The sequence below is a fragment of the Heteronotia binoei genome, chromosome 3 (assembly GCF_032191835.1).
Source record: "Heteronotia binoei isolate CCM8104 ecotype False Entrance Well chromosome 3, APGP_CSIRO_Hbin_v1, whole genome shotgun sequence".
NCBI lineage: Eukaryota > Metazoa > Chordata > Lepidosauria > Squamata > Gekkonidae > Heteronotia > Heteronotia binoei.
Window position 1 is genome coordinate 175,666,125 of NC_083225.1, and position 22,087 is coordinate 175,688,211.

The following is a 22,087-nucleotide window of genomic DNA, read 5'->3' on the forward strand; positions in this document are numbered from 1 at the left end:
TGTTTTTTTCTTCTTCTGCGGGGATCAAAATACTTGCAAGTACAAAAATTCCCTGAGTTTAACATGCAATGCAAGTACGTTTATGGGACTGGTTACACATTTCTGTTTCAGCTGACCCAGAGTTTGTCATTTGCAGGATATGATTTGTTTCAGATGCCTCTGATAGTCTGAAACACAAAGAGAGGCAAAGAGCAACATTCCCATGCGCTTTGTTACTAGATAAGCAGTTTGAAAGGGAAAGCAATTGGGGGGTGGGGGTGCATGAGGGCTTGGATCCCCCTCTCAGATGTGGAGCGAGTCAAAGATTTGAAGCGGGAGAAGCAAAGCATTGAAAACTGTGCCCTCCTTCCAGTTAAAGGATATGATGTGCTGGATCCAAGCCAGGGTTGTAAAAGTTTTACGCACATACGGCAGGATTCTACCTTCCCCCAAAAAGTCAAGTATTAAAAAAATCCTACTTTCCCTTCACTTGTTCAATCAAAAACGACAGGCACAAAACCTTACGCGCACCGTACCTTGGTATTACATTCATTCCAAAAGGATGCACATCTGAACACCCACCACCGCTCACCTGAGTCAAAGTCACCTTTTAACAAAATGAGTCATCCTGGATTAGGGTGACGGGATTTAGACACTCACACCTGTGGCTGACAACTGGCCCTGAACTCTCTAATCTTTTTGTTTGCTTCTTTCCAGTTGCTGGACCTGCTAGTGTAAATGTGATTGTTAAAGCAGCTAAGAAGGCGGAATAAATCTTTGCTAAAAAGGAATGGTCAAGACAGAAAGGAAACGTTCAGGAATAAAATTTCACCAACAAAAGGGTGAGATCTGAGGCCAGTGGCACCTTACAGATCAACAAAAGTTTTAGAGTATAAAATGTCAAGAGTCAAAATTCCCTTCATCAGACATATGTTGGAAATGGGGATCTCAGAATCCTCTTATTGTAGGCAGAAGTTGGACGCCAGGGCTCTTTCTCTAGCAGGAGCTCCTCTGCATATTAGGCCACGCCCCCTGATGTAGCCAATCCTCCTGGAGCTTACAGTAGGCCCTGTGGTAACAGCCCTCTAAGCTGCAGGAGGATTGGCTACATCAGGGGTGTGTGGCCTAATATGCACAGGAGCGCGTGCTAGAAAAGCCCTGGTGGACAGGATGTTGTAAAGCAGGGGTCCCCAGTCCCCAAACCACTACTGGTCCGTGGCCTGTTAGCAACCGGGCCGCAGAGAAGGTTGCACAAAAGCACTGAAAAGCCTGCTTCCATTCTCCAAAATCCTATCTTTGTGAAGCAGGGTTTTCCGCAGTGACAGCAACCAAACCAAGATTACGGAGTAGACTGGACATAAGCAACACACTTCGGGTATCAGTGTCTCCTATCGCCCCTAGATGGGACAGTTTAGTCGCAGGAAAACAAGTTCAGGGCTCCCACTGATTCTGCATTATGGTGAATAAAGTGCATAATTGTATCATCCCGAAACCATCATCCTGGTCTGTGGAAAAATTGTCTCCCACAAAACCAGCCCCTGGTGCTAAAAGAATTGGGGACCGCTGTTGCAAAGGATGCAAAAGTACTATGCATATGGATTAGAGCAGAGGGGGAATGCTTGGTTCCTAAGGTGCTACTGGATGCAAATCTAATTGCTTTACTGGAGGTCAACACAGCTACCCTCTGAAACCAACAGAAGGGGTTTTTCCCCATCCTCCCTTGGCCATTAGGCCATTTACCATCTGAAAGGAGAAATGATGTGACCATCCTGCAATGCTGAGACCTTGGCAAGATCGTTTCTATCATGTTTCTGCAGCATCATCCCATAGTGAGTTTGAGAGCTGTTTCTTGATTGATATTTGGCACTCAGCTAGGGATGCGTGCCCTTTGCAACTGCTGCGCGTTCACAGGTGTTGCAAGGTGAAGGTATTCTGCACTAAGATTTCAATGGCGAAAGTCAAGAGGGACGCAACCTTGCTTTCTCCTGTTCTGTACCATGTAACAACTGCCCTAAGGCCAAGGGATTCTTTTGACAAATGTGAGAAGCTGCTTTAAATTAGGGATCCTTCTGGCTCAGGACCGCCTGTTCTGATTAGCAGTTCTCCAGGTTCTTTGGTACAGGTTTCCCCCCAAAAAACCTGGCACCAGCAATTTCAGGAAGTGAACTGTATGCCTTGCCACAAAGCAAAAGCCTCTCCCCAAATTCTTAGAGGTACCAGGAAGTCTGTTTGTGGGAAAAACACCCTTGGGCGGGAGGAACGAGTTGTGCAGTTATTTAGATCCAGGGCAGAGATTTAAGGAGTGCAAAATGACAACCTATTCTGTGCCTTTTCATTGTTTTCGAAAAGCATTGCAAATTGGGCAGCTGATAAATGCACCAGGTATCAGCCACATTTTAAGGCAGTTCACAGAAACCAGTAAGGACTAGCATGGTGCAGAGGCCAGTGTGTTGGAACAGCAGACCTACTCTCCGTTCAGCCAAAAAGCTCAGTGGGTGACCTTGGGTCAGTTACTCACTCACTTTCTCTGTCTCTCTCAACCCAACCTACCTGGCAAGGTCGTGGGTAAGAAAATGAGAACCATGTATGACCCCCAAGTTTTTGGGGAAGAAGGGTGGACCAAGAGCAGGAGTGGAATTCTAGCAGGAGCTCCTTTGCTTATTAGGCCACACCCCCTGATGTAGCCAATCCTCCAAGAGCTTGCATGGCTCTTTTTTGTAAGCTTTTGGAGGACTGGCTACATCAGGGAGGTGTGACCTAATATGCAAAGGAGCTCCTGCTAGAATTCCACCCCTGACCAAGACTAAGATAATTCATGCCATAATAGCCCCCATTACTGCATATGGGTGTGAAAGTTGGAACAATGAAGAAAGTCGAAAGGAAGAAAGTTGATTCATTTGAAATGTGGTGAGTTTTAAGGATACTGTGAACTGTCAAGAAGACAAATAAGTGGGTTCTAGATCAAATCAACCCTGAATGTTCCTTAAAAGCTAAAATGACTAAATTTAGAAGACAATCACTGGAAAAAAACATACTAAGACAGGGGGTGACCAAACTGTGGCTTGGGAGCCACACATGGCTCTTTCACACATAACCTGTGACTCCCAAAGCCCCCAATGCCCCATTGGCCAGCCTGGAGAAGGCATTTGAAGTCTCTTTAAATGACTTCTCCAAGCCAAACTAGGCAGCAGCTTGGAGAATGCATTTAAATTGGCTTTCTTTCCACCTCTCCCTCGCTCCCCTCCCCCCCAACTATTTGCTTTCTTTCCACCTCCCTCCCTCCCTGTCTTATGGCTCTCCTACATCTGATGTTCATCTCTTGGGGCTCTCAGACATCGGACACTTTTCTTCTATGTGGCTCTTACATTAAGCAAGTTTGGCTAGCCCTGCACTAGGAAAAGGAAGTGGGAAAAGAAGAAGACCCAACATGAGATGGATGGACTCAGTCAAGGAAGCCACAACCCTCAGTTTGCAAGACCTGAGCAGGGCTGTTAACAATAGGATGTTTCGGAGGACATTAGTCCAAAAGTCCAGGTGGGCAGCCGTGTTGGTCTGAAGCAGACCTGCACACGGAAGCTCATACCTTGAATAAGGTATTCAATACCTTGAATACCTTGTTGATCTTAAAAAGTGCCACTGGACTCAAAATTTGCTCTATTAGTTCACGGGGTCACCATAATTTGGAAGCGACTTGATGGCACTTCACACACTTACATCTTGTTAACTAGAATTCTTTCAAATTCCTGGGTGTCTGCATGGATTGTTTAGGCAATGGCATTCTGCCAGCCCTCTCCTTTAACCATTTCAAAAATTTGCCTGTAGGTGGTAAAATTCCTCCACGGATGCAGAATGAGCTTATTGTTTCCAGAATGGTACACTTTCTTTTCCCTCTCCCTCATATTTCTGAGAAAAGCATACTAGAGGCTTTCTCTGGGCTCCTTCTAGCGTGACGTTTGTGGCCTCCATGCATTGGAAACTACTCATGTCAGAATAACTGATCACGTCAAATAACCTGCTCATGTCAAAAATACCTGGGCAGAACAACCAGAGGACACCGTCTAATAATTAAAACTGTAATGAAAACAGAGCACAATTAATTTAGAACGTTTATCTACACAAATCTAGGGGTGGAGCACGAACACACAGGAAGCTGCCTTTTATTAAATCAAACGATTGGTTCAAGAAGCTCAGTAGTATCTACTCATACAGTTGGAGGCTCTCTGGGGGTCTCAGGCAGAGATCACAATAAGATCTGGCTAAGATCTAGATCAGGTGCGGCCAAACTTGTTTAATGTAAGAGCCACGGAGAATGAACATCAGATGTCTTGAGAGCCACAAGACATGAACATCAGATGTTCAAGAGCCACAAGAAAGGAATGAAGGAAAGAAGGAAGGAAGGAAATAGATGGGGAAGGGATATGTGTGAAAGAGCCACATAAGGCTCCTGAGCCACAGTTTGGCCACCCCTGATCTAGATGAAGGCATGCATGAGTGACCCCCATTTTTAAAAAATGAAAGCAACCTAGTCCGTCATGCAGATGGAATATGAAATCCCAATAGAGTTTGGAACAGACTTACAGGTTGCAGAAGTCAACAGTGCTGAGAGCTGAAGGACCAGGGGAAACTGAAGCAGCAGCAGCAGAAGAAGAATTAGATTTATACCCTGCCCTTCGCTTGGAGTCTCAGAGCAGCTTACACTCTCCTTCCCTTCACACTCCCCACAACAGACACCCTGTGAGGCAGGTGGGGCTGAGAGAGCTCTGAGAGAACTGCTCGAGAGAAAAAGCTCTGAGAGAACTTGTGTCTGACCCAAGGTCACGCCAGCAGCTGCATGTGGATGAGTGGGGAATCAAACCTGGTTCTCCCAGATTAGAGTCTGCCGCCCTTAACCACTTTGAACATGGATTTGCTTTTGCTGTCAGATTGCAACTGATTTACAGCAATCCTTAGATTTTCAAGCCAAAAGTTCAGAAGTGGTTTGCCATTACCTTCCTCTACATAGCGACCCTGGTACTCCTTGGTGGTCTCCCAACCAGGGTTGGAATTCTAGCAGGAGCTCCTTTGTATATTAGGCCACACACCCCTGATGTAGCCAATCCTCCAAGAGCTTACAAAAAAGAGCCTTGTAAGCTCTTGGAGGATTAGCTACATCAGGGAGGCGTGGTCTAATATGCAAAGGAGCTCCTGCTAGAATTCCACCCCTACTCCCAACCAAATACAGACCAGGGCTGACTCTGCTTAGCTTTTGAGATCTGATGAGACCAGGCTGGGCTGGGTTTGAACATGGTTAGAATTACAGAATCACAGAGCTGAAAGGCACCATACAGGCCATCTAGTCCAACCCCCTGCTCAATGCAGAATCAGATTAAAGCATCCCTGAAAGTGTTTGTCAGGCTGCTGCTTCAAGAACTGCCAATGAGGGGGAGCTCACCACCTCCCTAGACTGCCGATTCCACTGCTGAACTACTCTTACTGTAAAAAAGTCTTTCCTAATATCCAGCCAGCTCCTTCCTACCCTTAATTTAAACCCATTATTAGCTCTACATACGTCCCAAGTATCATGCCAAGAAAATACCGTTGTCCGAAATGGTCAAAGGCCGTTTTTTAAAAAAAATGCACTACTCATTATTGCTTTCAGCTAAGTATTTTTCTTCATAGAACGATCCCCCAGACTGTACAATTACGCTACCAGAAAAGGTCAGATTCAGCCAAAAGTTTAAGTTTGATCAATTTCAATGGAAAGGATCCAAACAGATAATTTACAGTACAAATCTAGCCAAGAGTTCGTTTTTAATTGATTTGTACACCCTAATGGTGACCCAAAGTGGCATCCTTCATTCTCCTCTTCTCCACTACCCTCACAGCAACTTTGCAAAGGTAGGCTAGGCTGAGAGCGTGACTGGTCCAAGGTCAACCAGCAAGTTTCTGTGGCAGAGTCGGTATTCGAACCAGGGTCTCCCCGATCCTAGACTGACACCAAGCACCACATCATGCCGGCTCTCCAAAAGAGTTACATCCTTCTAAGCACATTTATGCCTATGGTCTCAGGAGGATCTAACTTTTCTTAGGATAGCACTCTCAAGTACATAACAAATTCTCCTCCTAACACCAAAAGGAGCTAAAGAGTTCGATTGTGGCTGTATCGCACTCCAAGTGATGAAGTAATATAGCATTGTCTTCTGTTCTCCTTACAAGATTCCTTTGTTTGACCAAATAGGATTAAAATGCAGCCTGAGTGTAGCATTTCTATTTCTTAACGGACAAATTGCAAAAAAGTCACCTTTTGATAATGATACCCCAAAACACATAATACAGATCACAATCAAGAGGATCTCAATTGCTTCAGTTGTACCATAGTATGTGGTTCACAGCATGGAATGCAGAATCCCGTACCTTAATTTGCTTGCTTGCTTCTTCCTTAAATCAAGTTACTGGCCCTCATGTTGTGCGTGTGTGTGTGTGAAGGGATGGAAATGCTTTGCCCATTTATGTTAAAACAGGATCAGTTTGTACGAGGACTGCAGTGATCCATGCGGATCACTTCTTCTCAGCCTCTAGTCCACCCCATTCTTACAGACATATCCAGCAATAATAATAAGAAGAAGACCGTAGATTTATACCCCACCTTTCTCTCTGAATCAGAGTCTCGGAGCAGCTTACAATCTTCTTTACTATCTTCCCCCACAACAGACACCCTGTGAGGTGGGTGAGGCTGAAAGAGCTCTCCCAGAAGCTGCCCTTTCAAGGACAACTCCTGCAAGAACTATGGCTGACCCAAGGCCATTCCAGCAGCTGCAAGTGGAGGAGTGGGGGATCAAACCTAGTTCTCCCAGATATGAGTCCGCACACTTAACCACTACACCAGGGGTGGCCAAACATGTGGCTCCTTCTTGAAGCCCCCACCACCCCGTCGGCTGGCTTGGAGTAGGCATTTCTCTCTTTAAATCACTTCTCCAAGCCACTTCTCCAAGCCATGCCATTTAAAATGGCTTGCTTTCCACCTCTCCCTCACCACATCTCTTTGCCTCCCTCCCTCCCTGTCTTGTAGTTCTCAAACATCTGATGTTCATGTCTTGTAGCTCTCAAACATCTGACATTTATTCTATGTGGCTCTTACATTAAGCAAGTTTGGCCACCACTGCACTACACCAAACTGGCTCTCCCTCCCAAGCCACAACACTTGCACAATGCTACAGTAACCTCCCCTACAAGTTCTTTTCCCCCGTTTGCTAGCTTTAAGGAAAATTCTGGGCATGAATGCAAACTGACAGATGGCAAATTTGCCTAATGCCTTCTAAACCCCAGCATTTCAGAACCCTTGATTCACCATCGCATAATAAGGACCACCTAAGACGACAGCGCAGAACAAAAATAAATTATCTTCGGCAAAAGGGGCTTCATGAAGTCACAGATCGCATCTACCTCTTCCATGAGACAGTGAAGGGAAGATGCCTGTAAACATACTCAAGCTTCTAACTTAAATTCTGAAGGCGTTTCGCTTCCTTCCCTGGCTCTCTTTACTTTTCTCCCTGGGCAAAAGTTCAGTTATTTTTAGTGAAAGAAATCCTTTATACCCTGAAGGGCTTGTTTGTTTTCATGGCATCTACCTGTACTTTTCCCGAATGCAGCTCTTCTCTATTGGGATCTGTTTGAGGATGTGATAGATAAGGGCTTCTTTCACGGCACTGTGGTTTAATATACTTCTATAAGCATATGCATACTATCCAGGGTTCCCCAAATAAATGCACAAAGGTCAGGATTTTTTTTTTTAAAGTTAACAAAGAATCTTCTGTTATAACCACCGCTGCTCATGTATCAGCCCATGGGAAAACAGGAAAACACATTCTGCTGTGACAGTATTCCTGGCTTAGGTTAGTTCTCTCTAAACTTTCTACCCTCTCAACACCTTTTCCACACCCAGTTGTCTGCAGAAGAACACTCGTGCATTGGAGACAGTTCTGAGTTGTAAAAGAAGGTGTTTTATGGCCTTTTAAAAACATGGTTTTAAAAATTAAGGATGGACAGATACATGGGAGTTTATTTTGTTCAAAGGAAGGCAGCTAAAAAGGTGTGGTGGGGAAACAGATGGGTGAGCCCAGCATTTGATTCATTGGAATGTAGATTCCTCATGCAATTTTCAAAGCTATGAGGAAGCCAGGGGCAGGTAAAAGAGGGAAGAAAGACCTTGTTATGTATGTCTTTACCCTAAATATGTACCTGTAACATTCTCTGAGGCTGCACATTACAGGGTAAGACTGGCATTATTAGATACACTGTTGTTTAGAGGAACTAGTATGGGATCATTCTTCCTACTCATTATTGCTTCAAAGGGGGAATTCAACAGGAAATGGCAGAATCAGCATTCATCAAGAAGTTCGGCTCCATCTATCTAACAGGGATCTGGAATTTTTCACTCACCATACATGCTAAATTCTTAGCCCATCTTACTCTTTTTCTGGTGCCAATTAGTTGAAGTATCCTGCTATACTTTTTGAATAGGATCTGGTAATCATGGTTCACCCTGCATATAACAGATTTTATATTAATCCTACTTTGCATATCTACGATGATGATGAATAGTTGGTTTTATACCCTGCCCTTCACTACTCAAAGGAGTCTTGGAGTGGCTTATAACCACCTTTCCTTCCTCTATCCACGGGTGACACCCTATAAAGAAGGTAGGGCTGAGTTCTGAGAGAACTGTGACTGACCCAAGATCACCCAGCTGCCTTTATGCGGAAGAGGGGGGAATCAAACCCGGTTCTCCAGATCAATGTTTGCCACTTTTAACAACTAGACAAAACTAGCTCTCAGGTTGACCAACAGCCGGGAGCGGTCTTTGTCCACTCCAAGTGGCCTGATAACTCTTTAGATAAGACATAGTTTTAAACTGGTCTGCCTTCCACCCCTTCTATTGTCAACTGCTTTGACTAAATATATATCCGCCTAAAGAAGAAACATGCAGTTGATGAAGTACGTAAATTGTGATTCATGAATCCTTATGCTGGAATACAGCTTGTTAGATTTTTAAGGTGCTGCTGGACTCCTGTTTCATCAAAAAACATTTACTAAACTTCTGAAGAATATCACAGTTGCTTGGAAAGCCGTTTCGAAAAACCCGTTGTACTCGTTGGACCTAAAAGCTGTACCTAGCACAGGATTAGCGTCACTGGTCTGAGCTGCAGATCGGCCATTTCTTGGGCATGGTGTGACCAATCTGTGCCACCTCAACAAATTCAAGTGACAGAAGACCTCTCTGTTGCCAACAGCACTGGTTCGATGACAGGATTGCACTTTAGTTTCTCTTACCATGCCCCCCCCGGCCTGTAGCTAACCAGGAGCCCATGGGGCCTGGCCCCCTGACAGTTTTGGGGCCCTCATCCCCCATCCCAGGGTTGCCCCTCTCCCTCCCACTCCTGTGCAATTTAATTGCACAGGAAGAGCACCCAAGAGCAACAGCTGCCTGTCCCGCACCATTTAAAGGGCGAGCCAATCATCTAAATCACACGGAGGGGGGAAAGGGGTGGCCTCCAGCCTCTCCAGCTTCCTGCTCTCACCCCCATGGCCCTCCCATAGCCCCCTCCCCCTGTGGCCTGTAGCTATGGGGATGGCCCCCCTTTTATGTGCCACCTCAAAAGGAGTTCACACATGGTCACTATCCTTATAACTGCAGTTACCCTCTAATGAGCTGTAAAATGGTAGCCTTGGGCTAGATTTTAGGCCATTATTTACGTATGGTGTTCACAGGATAAAAAGGTTGCAGGTTGACCTTTCCAAATTATTTTGCCCCGGTGATGGGCCTTTCACATGATCAGTATGCCCAAGAAACACTTTAAAATACAAGCGGAGCCAAGAGATGTTCAATCACATTCGGACATTTTCAAGATCAGGAATCACACCATACTAAGTCAGCCAGCAAGTCACCAAAGGTCGCCACCTCCAGGTAAAAAGTTCAGCAACAACAACAAAAAAATCATGCTTCTGGCCTTCGCATCTGTATCACTCTCTCCATGTTTACAATGCCCTACTTGTAACATCTAGCCCCTCAGGGTTTTAGATTAGCTTCCTCTCAGAAGTGCTAGTTCTCTGTGTTCAGGGAGTTTCCTCCTCCCAGACGTGTGGAAGCAAACACAAATGCCACTCTGCTTTCTGAAGAGTCCCAGAAGGACTCTAGCCTCACACTCTAGGCCTCAGAGCCAAGAAGGGAGGCAACAATCCGTAGCAACTCACCATGGCTGAAGCTGACAGCCTGAGGAGACCTCAGACCCAAACCCTGAGAGTTTCCTTCCTCCTTGGCCCACTATATCTAAGAAAACCCATCAACCTCAGCTCTACCTCTCGCCCTCCCTTTATTAAAAACTCCCTCAATGCCAGCTCAACCTGGTCAATTCTCGAACCAGTTGGCCAGATTCTGTACGGTCTTGCGCTGCTTCCCAGCCGCCCGGATGGCCTCGCAAACCCTGCAGCAGTGTTCATCCCAGAACGAAGTCACCCGGACGTCATATCTTTTCCGCCAGGCGAAATACCTCCTGTACCTGGTCTTATTTTTATCGAGGAATTTCAAGTAAATGGCCAGCTGCGCGGGGCTGGCAAAGTCATCCACGTGGATGAAGGAGTTGGAGGGAATGAAAAGCTCGTAGTTGGATCTGGGGGGTCCCAGCACGACGGGCACGGCCCTGGATTTGAAGGCATTCCTCCAGAGCTTCTCCGTGATGTAGTCGGGGTGCTGGGAGTTCTCAAAGGCCAGGTAGAACTTGTACTCCGAGATGGTCTTGACCACGCTGTCGTCCTTCAGCTCCAAGCCCTGGGCCCCGTAAACGTCGATGGGGAGGTATTTCTTCAGCTGGTGGAAATAGCGGACACGGGCATGTTCCTCATTCCAGTTGCTGATGACCCAGGCCACCAGCTTGGTCTTGGCAGGCAGGCTGAGGCGGGCCGGAGTCCGCCTGGCCCGCAGGTACCCGTAGGGCACAAAGACGTCCGAGTCCACCCGATAGGACATGGTCCAGTTGAAGATGCCTGCCAGGCCCTGGAGGCCAGGCGAATGGGAGGGGGACTCAAAGTTCATCCACACCCAGCGCTGAGCAGGGGGCCTGGCCCAGGGCAGCTGCTCAGGCCCATGCAGGATGAGGTCCCTGTGGTGGAAGAGGATGGCGTGCGCCTCCTGGTGGCGGCTCCGGTTGGCCGTGAGGCTGCAGGCGCTGATGTTGTAGCGCGCCCGGCAGTCGCCCAGCGGCCGGCTGCGCCCGAAGGGCTCCCACCAGAGGAGCACGCGGAGCGGCTCGTCGTCGTCCTCCTCGTCCCGGTGGCGCCGCAGCACGGGCAGGTCGTGCAGGCTGCTGGCGGCGTACAAGGCCAGCACGGTGCAGCAAGTCAGGCCGGCCGCCAGCAGACGCCACTGCCGCTTGGGCAGGCTCCAGAAGCAGCAGCAGCGGCAAGGGCGCAGCCAGCGTGCGCGCCGGCGCCCACGCAGCCGCCACGGCGAGCCCCCCGCAGCCGCCGGCGGGGGCTCCATCGCCGGCCTCCGCCGTTGCCACCCCTCCGGGAGCCGCTGCAGGGCTTCGGCCTCCCAGCCCGGCTGCCGCCTCGGATCCGCAGAAGGTGCAGCAGCCCAGGGCGCCGCCGCCGCCGCATGCTGCTCAGGAGGCTCTTGGTGAGGCTGCCAGCGCCTCCGCCCCGCGCCCTGCCCCTCCGGCGGCGGCTCCCACGGCCCGACCTGCCCGCAGGCGCGGCCGCCCCGCCCGGACATGCTGCCCCCACCGGCCGGCCCTCCCTCCCTCCTTCCCCGGCCGGGCTCCGCCTCGGCCCCTCCCCTCTCCAGCCGCAGCCTCCGGGCAGCTTCCTTGGAGAGCTGCGCTGTCGGATCAGGGCGCTGAGTTCGGCCCAAGGCCGGAACGGCGTTTGGAACATGCGGGCAGGAGCTCTGTCGGGAAAGCACAGGGATGGGGCGGGGAGGAAGGAAAGGATCCGATTGACCTCTTGGAGCAGGGATTGAGTTCTAAGAACATCAGAGAAGCCATGTTGGGTCAGGCCAGTGGCCCATCCGGGGCCTCCGGGCCAACACTCTGTGTCACACAGTAGCCAAAAAAACAAACGCACACACCAGGTGCCATCAGGAGGTCCATCAGGGGGGCCAGGGCACTAGAAGCCCTCCCACTGTGTTCCCCCCCCCCAAGCACCAAGCACCAAGAATACAGAGCATCACTGCCCCAGAGTTCCAACAATACGCAGTGGCTTGAACCTGATCCTGATGGAAGCTGGGTTCAGTTAGCCGGCTCCAGGTTGACTCAGCCTTCCATCCTTCCGAGGTCGGTAAAAGGAGTACCCAGCTTGCTGGGGGGTAAAGTGTAGGTGACTGGGGAAGGCAATGGCAAACCACCTGGTAAAAAGTCTGCCATGAAAACGTGATGCGACGTCACCACAGAGTTGGAAACGACTGGTGCTTGCACAGGGGACTATCTTTACCTTTTTAAATAGCCACTGATGGACCTCTGCTGCATATGTTTATCCAATCCCCTCTTGAAGCTGGCTATGCTTGTAGTTGCCGCCACCTCCTGTGGCAGTGAATTCCACATGTTAATCACCTTTTGAGTGAAGAAGTATTTCCTTTTATCCGTTCTAACCCTGCTGCTCAGCAATTTCATTGAATGCCCATGAGTTCTTGTACTGTGAGAAAGGGAGAAAAGGATTTCTTTCTCTACTTTCTCCATCCCATGCATTATCTTGTAACCCTCTATCATGTCACGCCGCAGTTGACGTTTCTCTGAGCTGAAGAGCCCCAAGCATTTTAACCTTTCTTCATAGGGAAAGTGTTCCAGCCCTTTAATCATTCTAGTTGCCCTTTTCTGGACTTTCTCCAGTGCTATAATATCCTTTTTGAGGTGCAGTGACCAGAATTGTACACAGTATTCCAAATGGGACCGCACCATCGATTTATACAGGGGCAATATGATACTGGCTGATTTGTTATCAGTTCCCTTCCTAATAATTCCCAGCATGGCGTTGTCCTTTTTTATTGCAATTGCACACTGTCTTGACATTTTCAGTGAGTTATCTACAACGACCCCAAGATCTCTCTCTTGATCAGTCTCTGCCAGTTCACACCCCATCAATTTGTATTTGTAGCTGGGATTCTTGGCCCCAATGTGCATTACTTTGCACTTGGCCACTTTGAACCGCATCTGCCACGTTGACGCCCACTCACCCAGCCTCAACAGATCCCTTTGGAGTTCCTCACAATCCTCTCTGGTTCTCACCACACTGAACAATTTAGTGTCATCTGCAAATTTGGCCACTTCACTGCTCACTCCCAACTCCAGATCATTTATGAACAAGTTAAAGAGCATGGGACCCAGTACTGAGCCCTGCGGCACCCCATTGCTTACCTTCTTCCACTGCGAAGTTTGCCCATTTATACTCACTCTCTGCTTCCTATTAATTAGTCAGTTTTTGATCCACAAGAGGACTTGTCCATTTACTGCATGACTCTCGAGCTTACTAAAGAGCCTTTGATGAGGAACTTTATCAAAAGTTTCCAGAAAGTAAATGTAAACAACATCTATTCAGTACCCTTTGTCCACATGTTTGTTCACCCCCTCAAAGAACTGTAACAGGTTAGTGAGGCAAGATCTTCCCTTACAGAACCCTTGCTGAGTCTTCCTCAATAACCCGTGTTCATCAATGTGCCTACTCATTCTGTCCTTGATAATGGTTTCTACGAACTTTTCCGGTATTGAAGTCAGACTGACTGGCCTGTAGTTACCTGGATCTCCTCTGGAAACCTTTTTAAAGAGTCCTGAGTCCTCAGGAACGGAGGCAGATTTCAATGAAAGATTACATATTTTTGTCAGGAGATCCACAAGTTCATCTTTGAGTTCTTTCAGAACTCTTGGATGTATGCCATCCGACCTGGTGACTTATTAGTTTTTAATTCATCTATCAGTTGTAGGACCTCCTCTCTTGTCACCTCAATCTGACTCAGGTCTTTCAACACTGCTTCCAAAATTAGCGGTTCTGGAGTGGGCAATGCACAGGGGCTCTTCTATAGTTATCTGTGTACTTCGTTTATAGCTTCCCTGCCAACCCAGCAGTGATCCAAAGCAACTTACATCATTCTTCTTTACTCCATTTTATCCTTACAACCTTTGAGGTAGGTTAAGCTGAGAGTCTGTGACTGACCCAAGGTCGCCTGGCAAACCATGGCAGAATCTTCTGGACTGACGTTCTCTGCTACATCATGCTGGCTTTCAGAAGTTCCACACGGGTTTTAGCACAAGCGCTTCTTATTTAAATTAAGCTTTTGACATACACATTGCCCCAAGGAACACACCCACTTCCTACTTGAACTAGGGACTTCTCATCCCTCTATAACCCCATCTCTGTTTTGGCCATGTTCCACATGGTATTACTTCAGGTAGCACGTATGCCACCTCCTTTCTCATGTCAGCTCCCCCCCACACACACACACTGTAGAACCAAACCCATAAGCCACCATTGGTTGAAGGAACTCTGTGGCATTTTATGCTGCCCTCAAATCCACAGACATGGAAACTCCACATTATTCTGGTCTTATGAGGGAGATTCAGTTGAGAGAATGAATGGCTCTCTGTGAGCATTCTGACTGAGAGGAGATTTGAATTCAGTTCCTTCATAATACAAGCTGTCCCATGCTCCCCACAGTCCAATGTGGCGAAGCCCTTTACTCTAATATAAAATATTCTGCATGGATATGGGAAGGACCCAGGTTCAATCCCCAGTGTCTGCAGCTGAAAGTATCTGGCAGTAGGTGAAAGATTTCTGCCTGAGACCCTGGAAAACTGCTGCCAGTCCAGGGGTGTCAAACTTATTTGTCATGAGGGCTGGATCTGACATAAATGAGACCTTGTCGGGCTGGGCCATATGTGCCATAAAATGTAATGCCAGGTAATGGATATGTAAACTCTATAAAGGACGCAGACACCATAAAATGTCATAAAATGTAATTCCAGGTAATGGATATGTAAACTCTATAAAGAACACAGACAAACACAATCAAAGATTTTTAAAAACAAAACTTAAAACATGCTTAAAAGATTAGCACTCTTACTATATTTTGTTTATTTAACAGTTTCTGATAACTGATACCTCTTGCTTTGAATTACGGCATCAAAATCTGGAGGCAATGTTTGTGCTGTAGTAATCTTGAGTAGGCTGTTCAGGTTTTGTTCAGGTGTTGTTCAGGTGTACAACCTTACTTTTGATTATCAAAGATTTGATTATCAAAGATTATCACTCAATGCACAGCAGCCAAGAAGGTCTGAGCGCCTGCTCCGGCTGCAACGCCACTGAGGATGTTCTCCGCAGCTGAGAACGAAATGTCTGGAAGAAAAACTTTCTCCAGTAGAACACGGCACTTTATCCCGAAAGATTCTACAAACCTTAATTACTTTTGATTTATTGATATTCATAACAGAAATCTCATGGTCATTGCTTTGAGCCTAAGACCCAGGATAAAACATGAAATGGCTGGGCATTGAGAGGTTTTGTACATAAGTTGTTTCATGTGCTGGTCAGCCAATGGAGAAAATCGAGGCTTTGCTCTGTAGCTCCTGTGCGATTGAACAAGCTTGGCAAAGCAAGTTGTGATGGAGAAGGAAGCAAGTGAGAGAGAAGGAAGCAGATGACAGTGAGTTGCTCATGGGCCTGATAGAAGCCCTTGGGGGCCTGAACCAGTCCTCGGGTCACGTGTTTGACACCCCTGGAGTAGACAATACTGACTTTGATGGACCAAAGGTCTGATTTAGTACTAAGGCAGCTTCATGTGCTGAAGCCCTGTATAATTCTGAGTCTATCCTTATGAGTAGCAGAAGCAAAAAATAATAATACATCATCTTCCCATTGCAGTGATCACAAACTTGGTTCCATTTCAGCTGGAATGTAACATAGAAAGGGTTTACAGTGTTGCCAATAAAAACAGAAGGGATGATTCTACAAGACATTAGGCAGGAAATGTTAATACTTTGTTTAGAGTTCAGCAGAAATTCAGGATGGTTCATAAATAAAAGATAAAGGGAAATCTATAGAGCCAGATTTCTCTCTCTCTCTCTCTCTGTGGGAGGGCTGTACATCAAAACTAACATAACGATACTAAAATATTAAGCTGCGCTCCACCAACCAATATTCAGTTATAATCCATTAAAATATAAAATTCAGCAGAACGAGAACCCATTAAAAGCATTAGAGCGCCTAATGTCCCATTAAAATAATATTTCCCAACACAAATGAGCGTGTGGGTGGAAGATCAAAAGCCAGCTGGATCAGGAATGATTTGGCCAGTCTCCTAAAACGGTAAAAAAGACAAGTGCTAAGCTGTCTCTAATTCAGATATCACCTCTAACGGCAACGAGGCCTTAGCAAGCTGCCTTCTCTCAAACTTGAGCCCATATCTGTCATGAAGATGATCATACTGCCACACAAGGCCGACCCTGCCAGTAGACAAACATGATTGCCTAGGGTGCTGGCCTTCTGAGGGCACCATAATGGGTGCCCCCCATGTGACTCGGTGATGTTATCAGTGTGGGGGGGCAGAATTTAGCCTCGCCTAGGGTGCCAGACAGTCTAGGGCTGGCCCTGCTGTTCTACCTTACAAGGTTGTTGTTGGGATTCTTGAAAATGCTTCAGACATAAGAACATAAGAGAAGCCATGTTGGATCAGGCCAATGACCCATCTAGTCCAACACTCGTGTCACACAGTGGCCAAAAAAACCCCCCAGGCACCATCAAAAGGTCCATCAGTGGGGCCAAGACATTAGAAGCCCTCCCACTGCGCCTCCCCACCAAGCACCAAGAATACAGAGCATCACTGCCCCAGACAGAGAGTTCCAACAATATGCTGTGACTAATAGCCACTGATGGACCTCTGCTCCATATGCTTATCCAATCCCCTCTTGAAGCTGTCTATGCTTGCAGCCACCACCACCTCCTGTGGCAGTGAATTCTACGTGTTAATCACCCATTGGGTGAAGAAGTATTTCCTTTTACCTGTTCTAACCCGACTGCTCAGCAATTTCATTGAATGTACACAAGTTCTTGTATTGTGAGAAAGGGAGAAGAGTACTTCTTTCTGCCTTCTCTGTCCCATGCATAATCTTGTACACCTCTAATCATGTCACCCCAAGCATTTTAACCTTTCTTCATAGGGAAAGTGTTCCAACCCTTTAATCATTCTAGTTGCCCTTTTCAGCGCTTTTTCCAGTGCTATACTTAACTTAGACATTGAGGAGTTTTCAAAAGCTAGCTATATAGTTTTAAAAGGATGCAACTGCTTTCCTTTGCTAGTACTGCTTCTGTGTCCGTGAAGCAAGAAGGGTGAAGCCAAGCAGGAATCTGATGAGGACAGCAATCTCTGGATCCAGCCAATTCGGAGCTTTAAAGATAAAACCCATTACATTGGTATCCCCCCCAATGACAGCTTGTTTGTTTGCTGAGGTAAAAAGAATAAAATAAATACATTTAAAGAGGAGAAGCGTATTATGCGAACTATGTTGAATCTGATCCGCACCCCCCCCCCCCACCCGTGAGTCAGTGAGAAAACTACTTGGGCCTGCCTTCTCTCTCTCTCTCTCTCTCTCTCTCTCTCTCTCTCTCTCGTTTCTTCATCTTGCTAAGCAAACTGGGATCCTCAAAGGGCCAGTTTGAACAGGCAGTTGAAGCCCCAAGTTCCACATCCCAAAGCGGCTGGCAAAGTACCTTTTGCCAAGGTTTTAATCAGAGGTCGTTATTGTTATGCAACTGCACCTACTTTTCAATGGACAGGCTTCCAGCATCCCTATTCATCCTAGCTAGTTAGACTAGATTAGAATCCTATCTCTAGCCTGTCTTGAATGGCATTCCTTACAATAAAGGATTCATATTAGTTTGGCAAAGATAAAGAGGCTTCGTTTCTTGTCAGTACACACCAACCAGATAGACTCTGCTGCGTTCAGGGCCGGCCTTAGACTGTTCGGCACCCTAGGCAAGGTTAACTTCTGGTGTCCTTCCCCGCACTGCTAATGTCATTGAGTCACACGGGGGGTGCCCAATTGGGTGCCCCCAGAAGGCTGGTACCCTAGGCAATTGTCTAATGGCAGGGCCAGCCCTGGCTGCATGATGTGCCTTGAGCACTCTGCTAAACCTACCCAAATAATCCTTCACCCCATAACACTTGAGGTAGTGGTTTTTGCCACAAATGAATCATTTCCCTGAATGCTTCCCACTCTTGATTCCAGGACTGAATGGGTTAATGTGTGGGCCAGAGACAAATGAAAACATTGTTCCATCAGTCTATTCATCACACAGTCTTGGCTGGTTTATTCCACAACTGGGGGGTGGCTCCTTAGCTGAACAAACAGGTATTGTGACTCCCCCCCCCTGCTTTTTCTAATGTGGCGGGTGGTGGGGGGAAGGGAGTGGAATAGACACTATTCCCTGTCAGTTGAATCCTTCTGGCACAGTTACTTAATGATTTACTGAATTTTTATACCACCTTTCCACAGGGCTCGAAGCAGTTTCAAGTAAAAGACGTTCATTAGTCTCCCACCCACCCACCACCATATCCAGCTAAGTGCTGGCCGTTGGGTATCTGACACCAGGGGCCAGAATGCTAATGGAGGCAGGCGGACCGCTTTTTAAAAATAACTGAGCAAATAACTGCTCTGCTGGATCAGACCAAGGTTTATCCAGGCCAGCATCCTGTTTCTAAGAGCAGCCGGCCGGATTCTTCAAGATGACTCCCAAACAGGACCTGACACCAACACTTTTCCCCTGGTATTTTTGTCTAGTATCTGGTGGTATTCGGGGTTAGACTGCCCCTGCATGTGGAAGTTCCAGGGCTTTTTTTGAGCAGGAATGCAGTTCCAGCTGGCTTGGTGTCTGGGGACATGGCATAATATACAGATGAATTCCTGCTGGGCTTTTTCTACTACTACTTTACATTTCTGTCCCGCCCTCTCCACAAGTGGACTCAGGGCAGCTAACAGTCAGTTCAGACATTTAAATTACAGTTTAAAACCAATACAATACATACAAAGCCCTGGTAAGTTCCATTGAAGGATTAATGTTCTAGATCTTAGTAGATGTACCCTCCATAAATAAACTAATTTTTTAAAAAGCCATCTAAGTTTTACCTATACCACACACATTTTTATCAAGCACCAGCCACTGCACTTGTATCTGGAAAAACCGGTCCTGATAGCCTTTCGGAGGTGAACAGGATTAAACGAATGTTGCCTAAATGCCAGCTACATAACCATTCTATCCATTTTTCCTTGTCTCAAGAATTTTTTTTCTTTTAAAAAACTAACCTGTTTACTCCTGTTACTTTTGCTGTGGCCTTATGAGCCCCCCCTCCCCCAAGAGGCTCAACATTTAACCAGTGAGAATCATAGAGTTGGAAGGGACCTCCAGGGTCATCTAGTCCAACCCCCTGCACAATGCAGGAAACTCACAAATACCTCCCCCTAAATTCATAGGATCTTCATTGCTGTCAGATGGCATATGAACATATGAAGCTGCCTTATACTGAATCAGACCCCTGGTCCATCAAAGTCAGTATTGTCTTCTCAGACTGGCAGCGGCTCTCCAGGGTCTCAAGCTGAGGATTTTCACACCTATTTGCCTGGACCCTTTTTTTGGAGATGCCAGGGATTGAACCTGGGACCTTTTGCTTCCTAAGCAGATGCTCTACCACTGAGCCACTGTTTCTCCACCATTCCTCCATCTAGCCTCTGCTTAAAAACCTCCAAGGAAGGAGAGCCCAGGAAGCCTTTTCCACTGAGGAACCGCTCTAACGGTCTGGATGTTCTTCCTGATGTTGAGCCGGAAACTCTTTTGATTTAATTTCAACTCATTGGTTCTGGTCTGGAGAGTATGGGACCAACTGCCCAGGAAGAGAATTCTCTTAATCCTTTGCCTCCCAGATCCTCCTGCATGCAGAGTTTCCATATCTAATGGGAAGAGAACCTTGCCTTCTTCTACACATACCCAGGTCTCTGTGATACAAAATAGGTCAGCCTCTACATCCGACATTAAATGCTGGATATGAGGGAGGTTTTATTTTGAACTGATCCGGCATTCATCTCTGAACAGCACTTTCAGACTCCGTGAGTTATCAGCAAGATTACCAGGGGGTCACCCCTCCCCCAACACAGCTGGAAGAAGGACTGAAGAATAAAACTACCAATGGGCTTTGGAAACAAAAGTAGAAATATTTTGATTACAATTCTGCTAGCCATTGCTAGGATTGTAATTGCTTCTAAATGGGGAGATAAAAGTTCACCTTCTTTATCATCCTGGCAAAATAAGGTGTGGGAATGTTTTGTATATTGCAAAGTTGCTAGTCGTCATCTCATGCCTAAGTTACAAAATGATCAAGAAAAATTTACAGCAGTGTGGTTTACAGTACTATCATATTTGACTCAGCAAAATGTGGTTCCTAATAAGGCTTATTATTGGGGCTTGCTATTTTTCTAATACATGTCATTCCTTATTTGTGTCTTCTCTGTAGCAAATGTGTATTTGTCTTTGTTTTAATGCATTGTCATATTGGTTTGGTGTATATATTAAATAAATATTATTTTAAAAATAAAAAAATAATCTTTAAAGCAGTACACAATTCTTTGTTGTCTTCAATACCATATATATGTGAGAACAGTCTTGGTGTGTTTTTTTGAATTGTGTCACTGAAAATCTGTTCTTTTAATACGCTGTACAATATACTGTAGATTACAATCACAGTTACAGCATTTGTATGGTGTACTTTGTACACAGATGTATTGTGGAAATTGCTGTGGTTGAAATCAAACAAACACAATTGAGAATCAAGACCTTTGTACATACTCAAGATAAGTCCCTGCTGATGTGTAAAGGCTGAGTAAATGCTTAGGAGCAGAAGTAACACATGGAAGCTGGAACCTCCAGGCACAAAACCCCCATTGTAAAGATGCAAAACATATTTGCTTACCGTGGCTATTCCAAATGTTTTGCTCAGGCTAGAAATAGTGACGCCTTTTCCGAAGAAGCAGGAGGCAGACTTCTTTTTAATTTTTGACTTGCCATGTTTGTCTTGCCAGAAGTGGTAAAACAAAAAAACCACATACCCACGCTGGATGGAGACAGCTCAAGATGTTTTGGTCCCTGGGGAGGAAAATGCAAACAGCAGTACCCCTCCACACCATGATTGGGTCATTCAAACCGGCAGGAGGTCCGTGATTGGAGCAGGGCAGTCTGGATTTGGATCCTGCCCATTTTTCCCAGGTCCCCAAGCTCAGTCCTTCAGGTTCCACTAAGCCAGGCAGGAACACCATCTATAACAACATTGACTCACATACATAACACATTCCCTGCTTTACCTCACATGAATCTGGCTTATAGTGAATTAGACCCTTGGTCCATCAAGGCCAGTATTGTCAATTCAGACTGGCAGCAGCTCTCCAGGATCTCAGGCAGAGGTCTTTCCCATCACCTGATTCTTTTAACTGGGGAATAGTAAAGAGTCCAGTAGCGCCTTTAAGGCAAACCATTTTTATTGTAGTATAAACCTGCAAGAAACACAGCTCTCTTCGTCAGATGTAAGATGAAGAGAGCTGTATTTTTCGCAAGCTTATGCTACAATAAAATTTATTAGTCTTAAAGGTGCTACTGGACTCTTTATTTTATTCGATTTTTATTTTTTCCTATTTTGCAGCAACAGACTAACACAGCAAACTCCTCTGGATCTATTAACTGGAGCATTCCGGGACTGAACCCGGGGCCTTCTACATGCCAAGCAGAGGCTCTGCCACCGAGCCATGGCCCCTCTCCTAAAAAGAGAACCATTTCTCACATGAACACACACAAACACATATAGCCTACTTTATACTGAATCAAGCTCTTTGTCTATCAAGATCAATAGTGTCTGTCCAGACAGGAGGCGGCTCTCCAGGGTCTCAAGCAGAAATCTTTCACATCACCTATTATCTGATTTTTTTAAAAACTGAAGATGCCGGGGTTTGAACCTGGGACTGTCTGCATGCCAAGCAGAAGCTCTATCACTGTGCCATGGTCCCTTTCTATTTTCAGCATTGTTCTTTCAGCCCAACTTACTTTTAATACC

The 22,087-nt window shown here is 46.3% G+C and overlaps 1 protein-coding gene across 1 annotated transcript; it reads right to left on the bottom strand.

Annotated features, from left to right (window-relative positions):
- Positions 1-9,838: 9,838 nt before the first annotated feature.
- FUT4 (fucosyltransferase 4) lies at positions 9,839-11,728 on the bottom strand. Its single transcript, XM_060235318.1, has one exon. The coding sequence runs from the start codon at positions 11,726-11,728 to the stop codon at positions 10,364-10,366; it is 1,365 nt and encodes a 454-aa protein (XP_060091301.1). The 3' UTR covers positions 9,839-10,363.
- Between the last annotated feature and the right edge of the window lie 10,359 nt (positions 11,729-22,087).

What these genes read in the sequence shown, in the direction of transcription:
- FUT4 (XM_060235318.1), bottom strand. Translation starts at nt 11,728, where the DNA reads ATGTCCGGGCGGGGCGGCCGCGCCTGCGGGCAGGTCGGGCCGTGGGAG.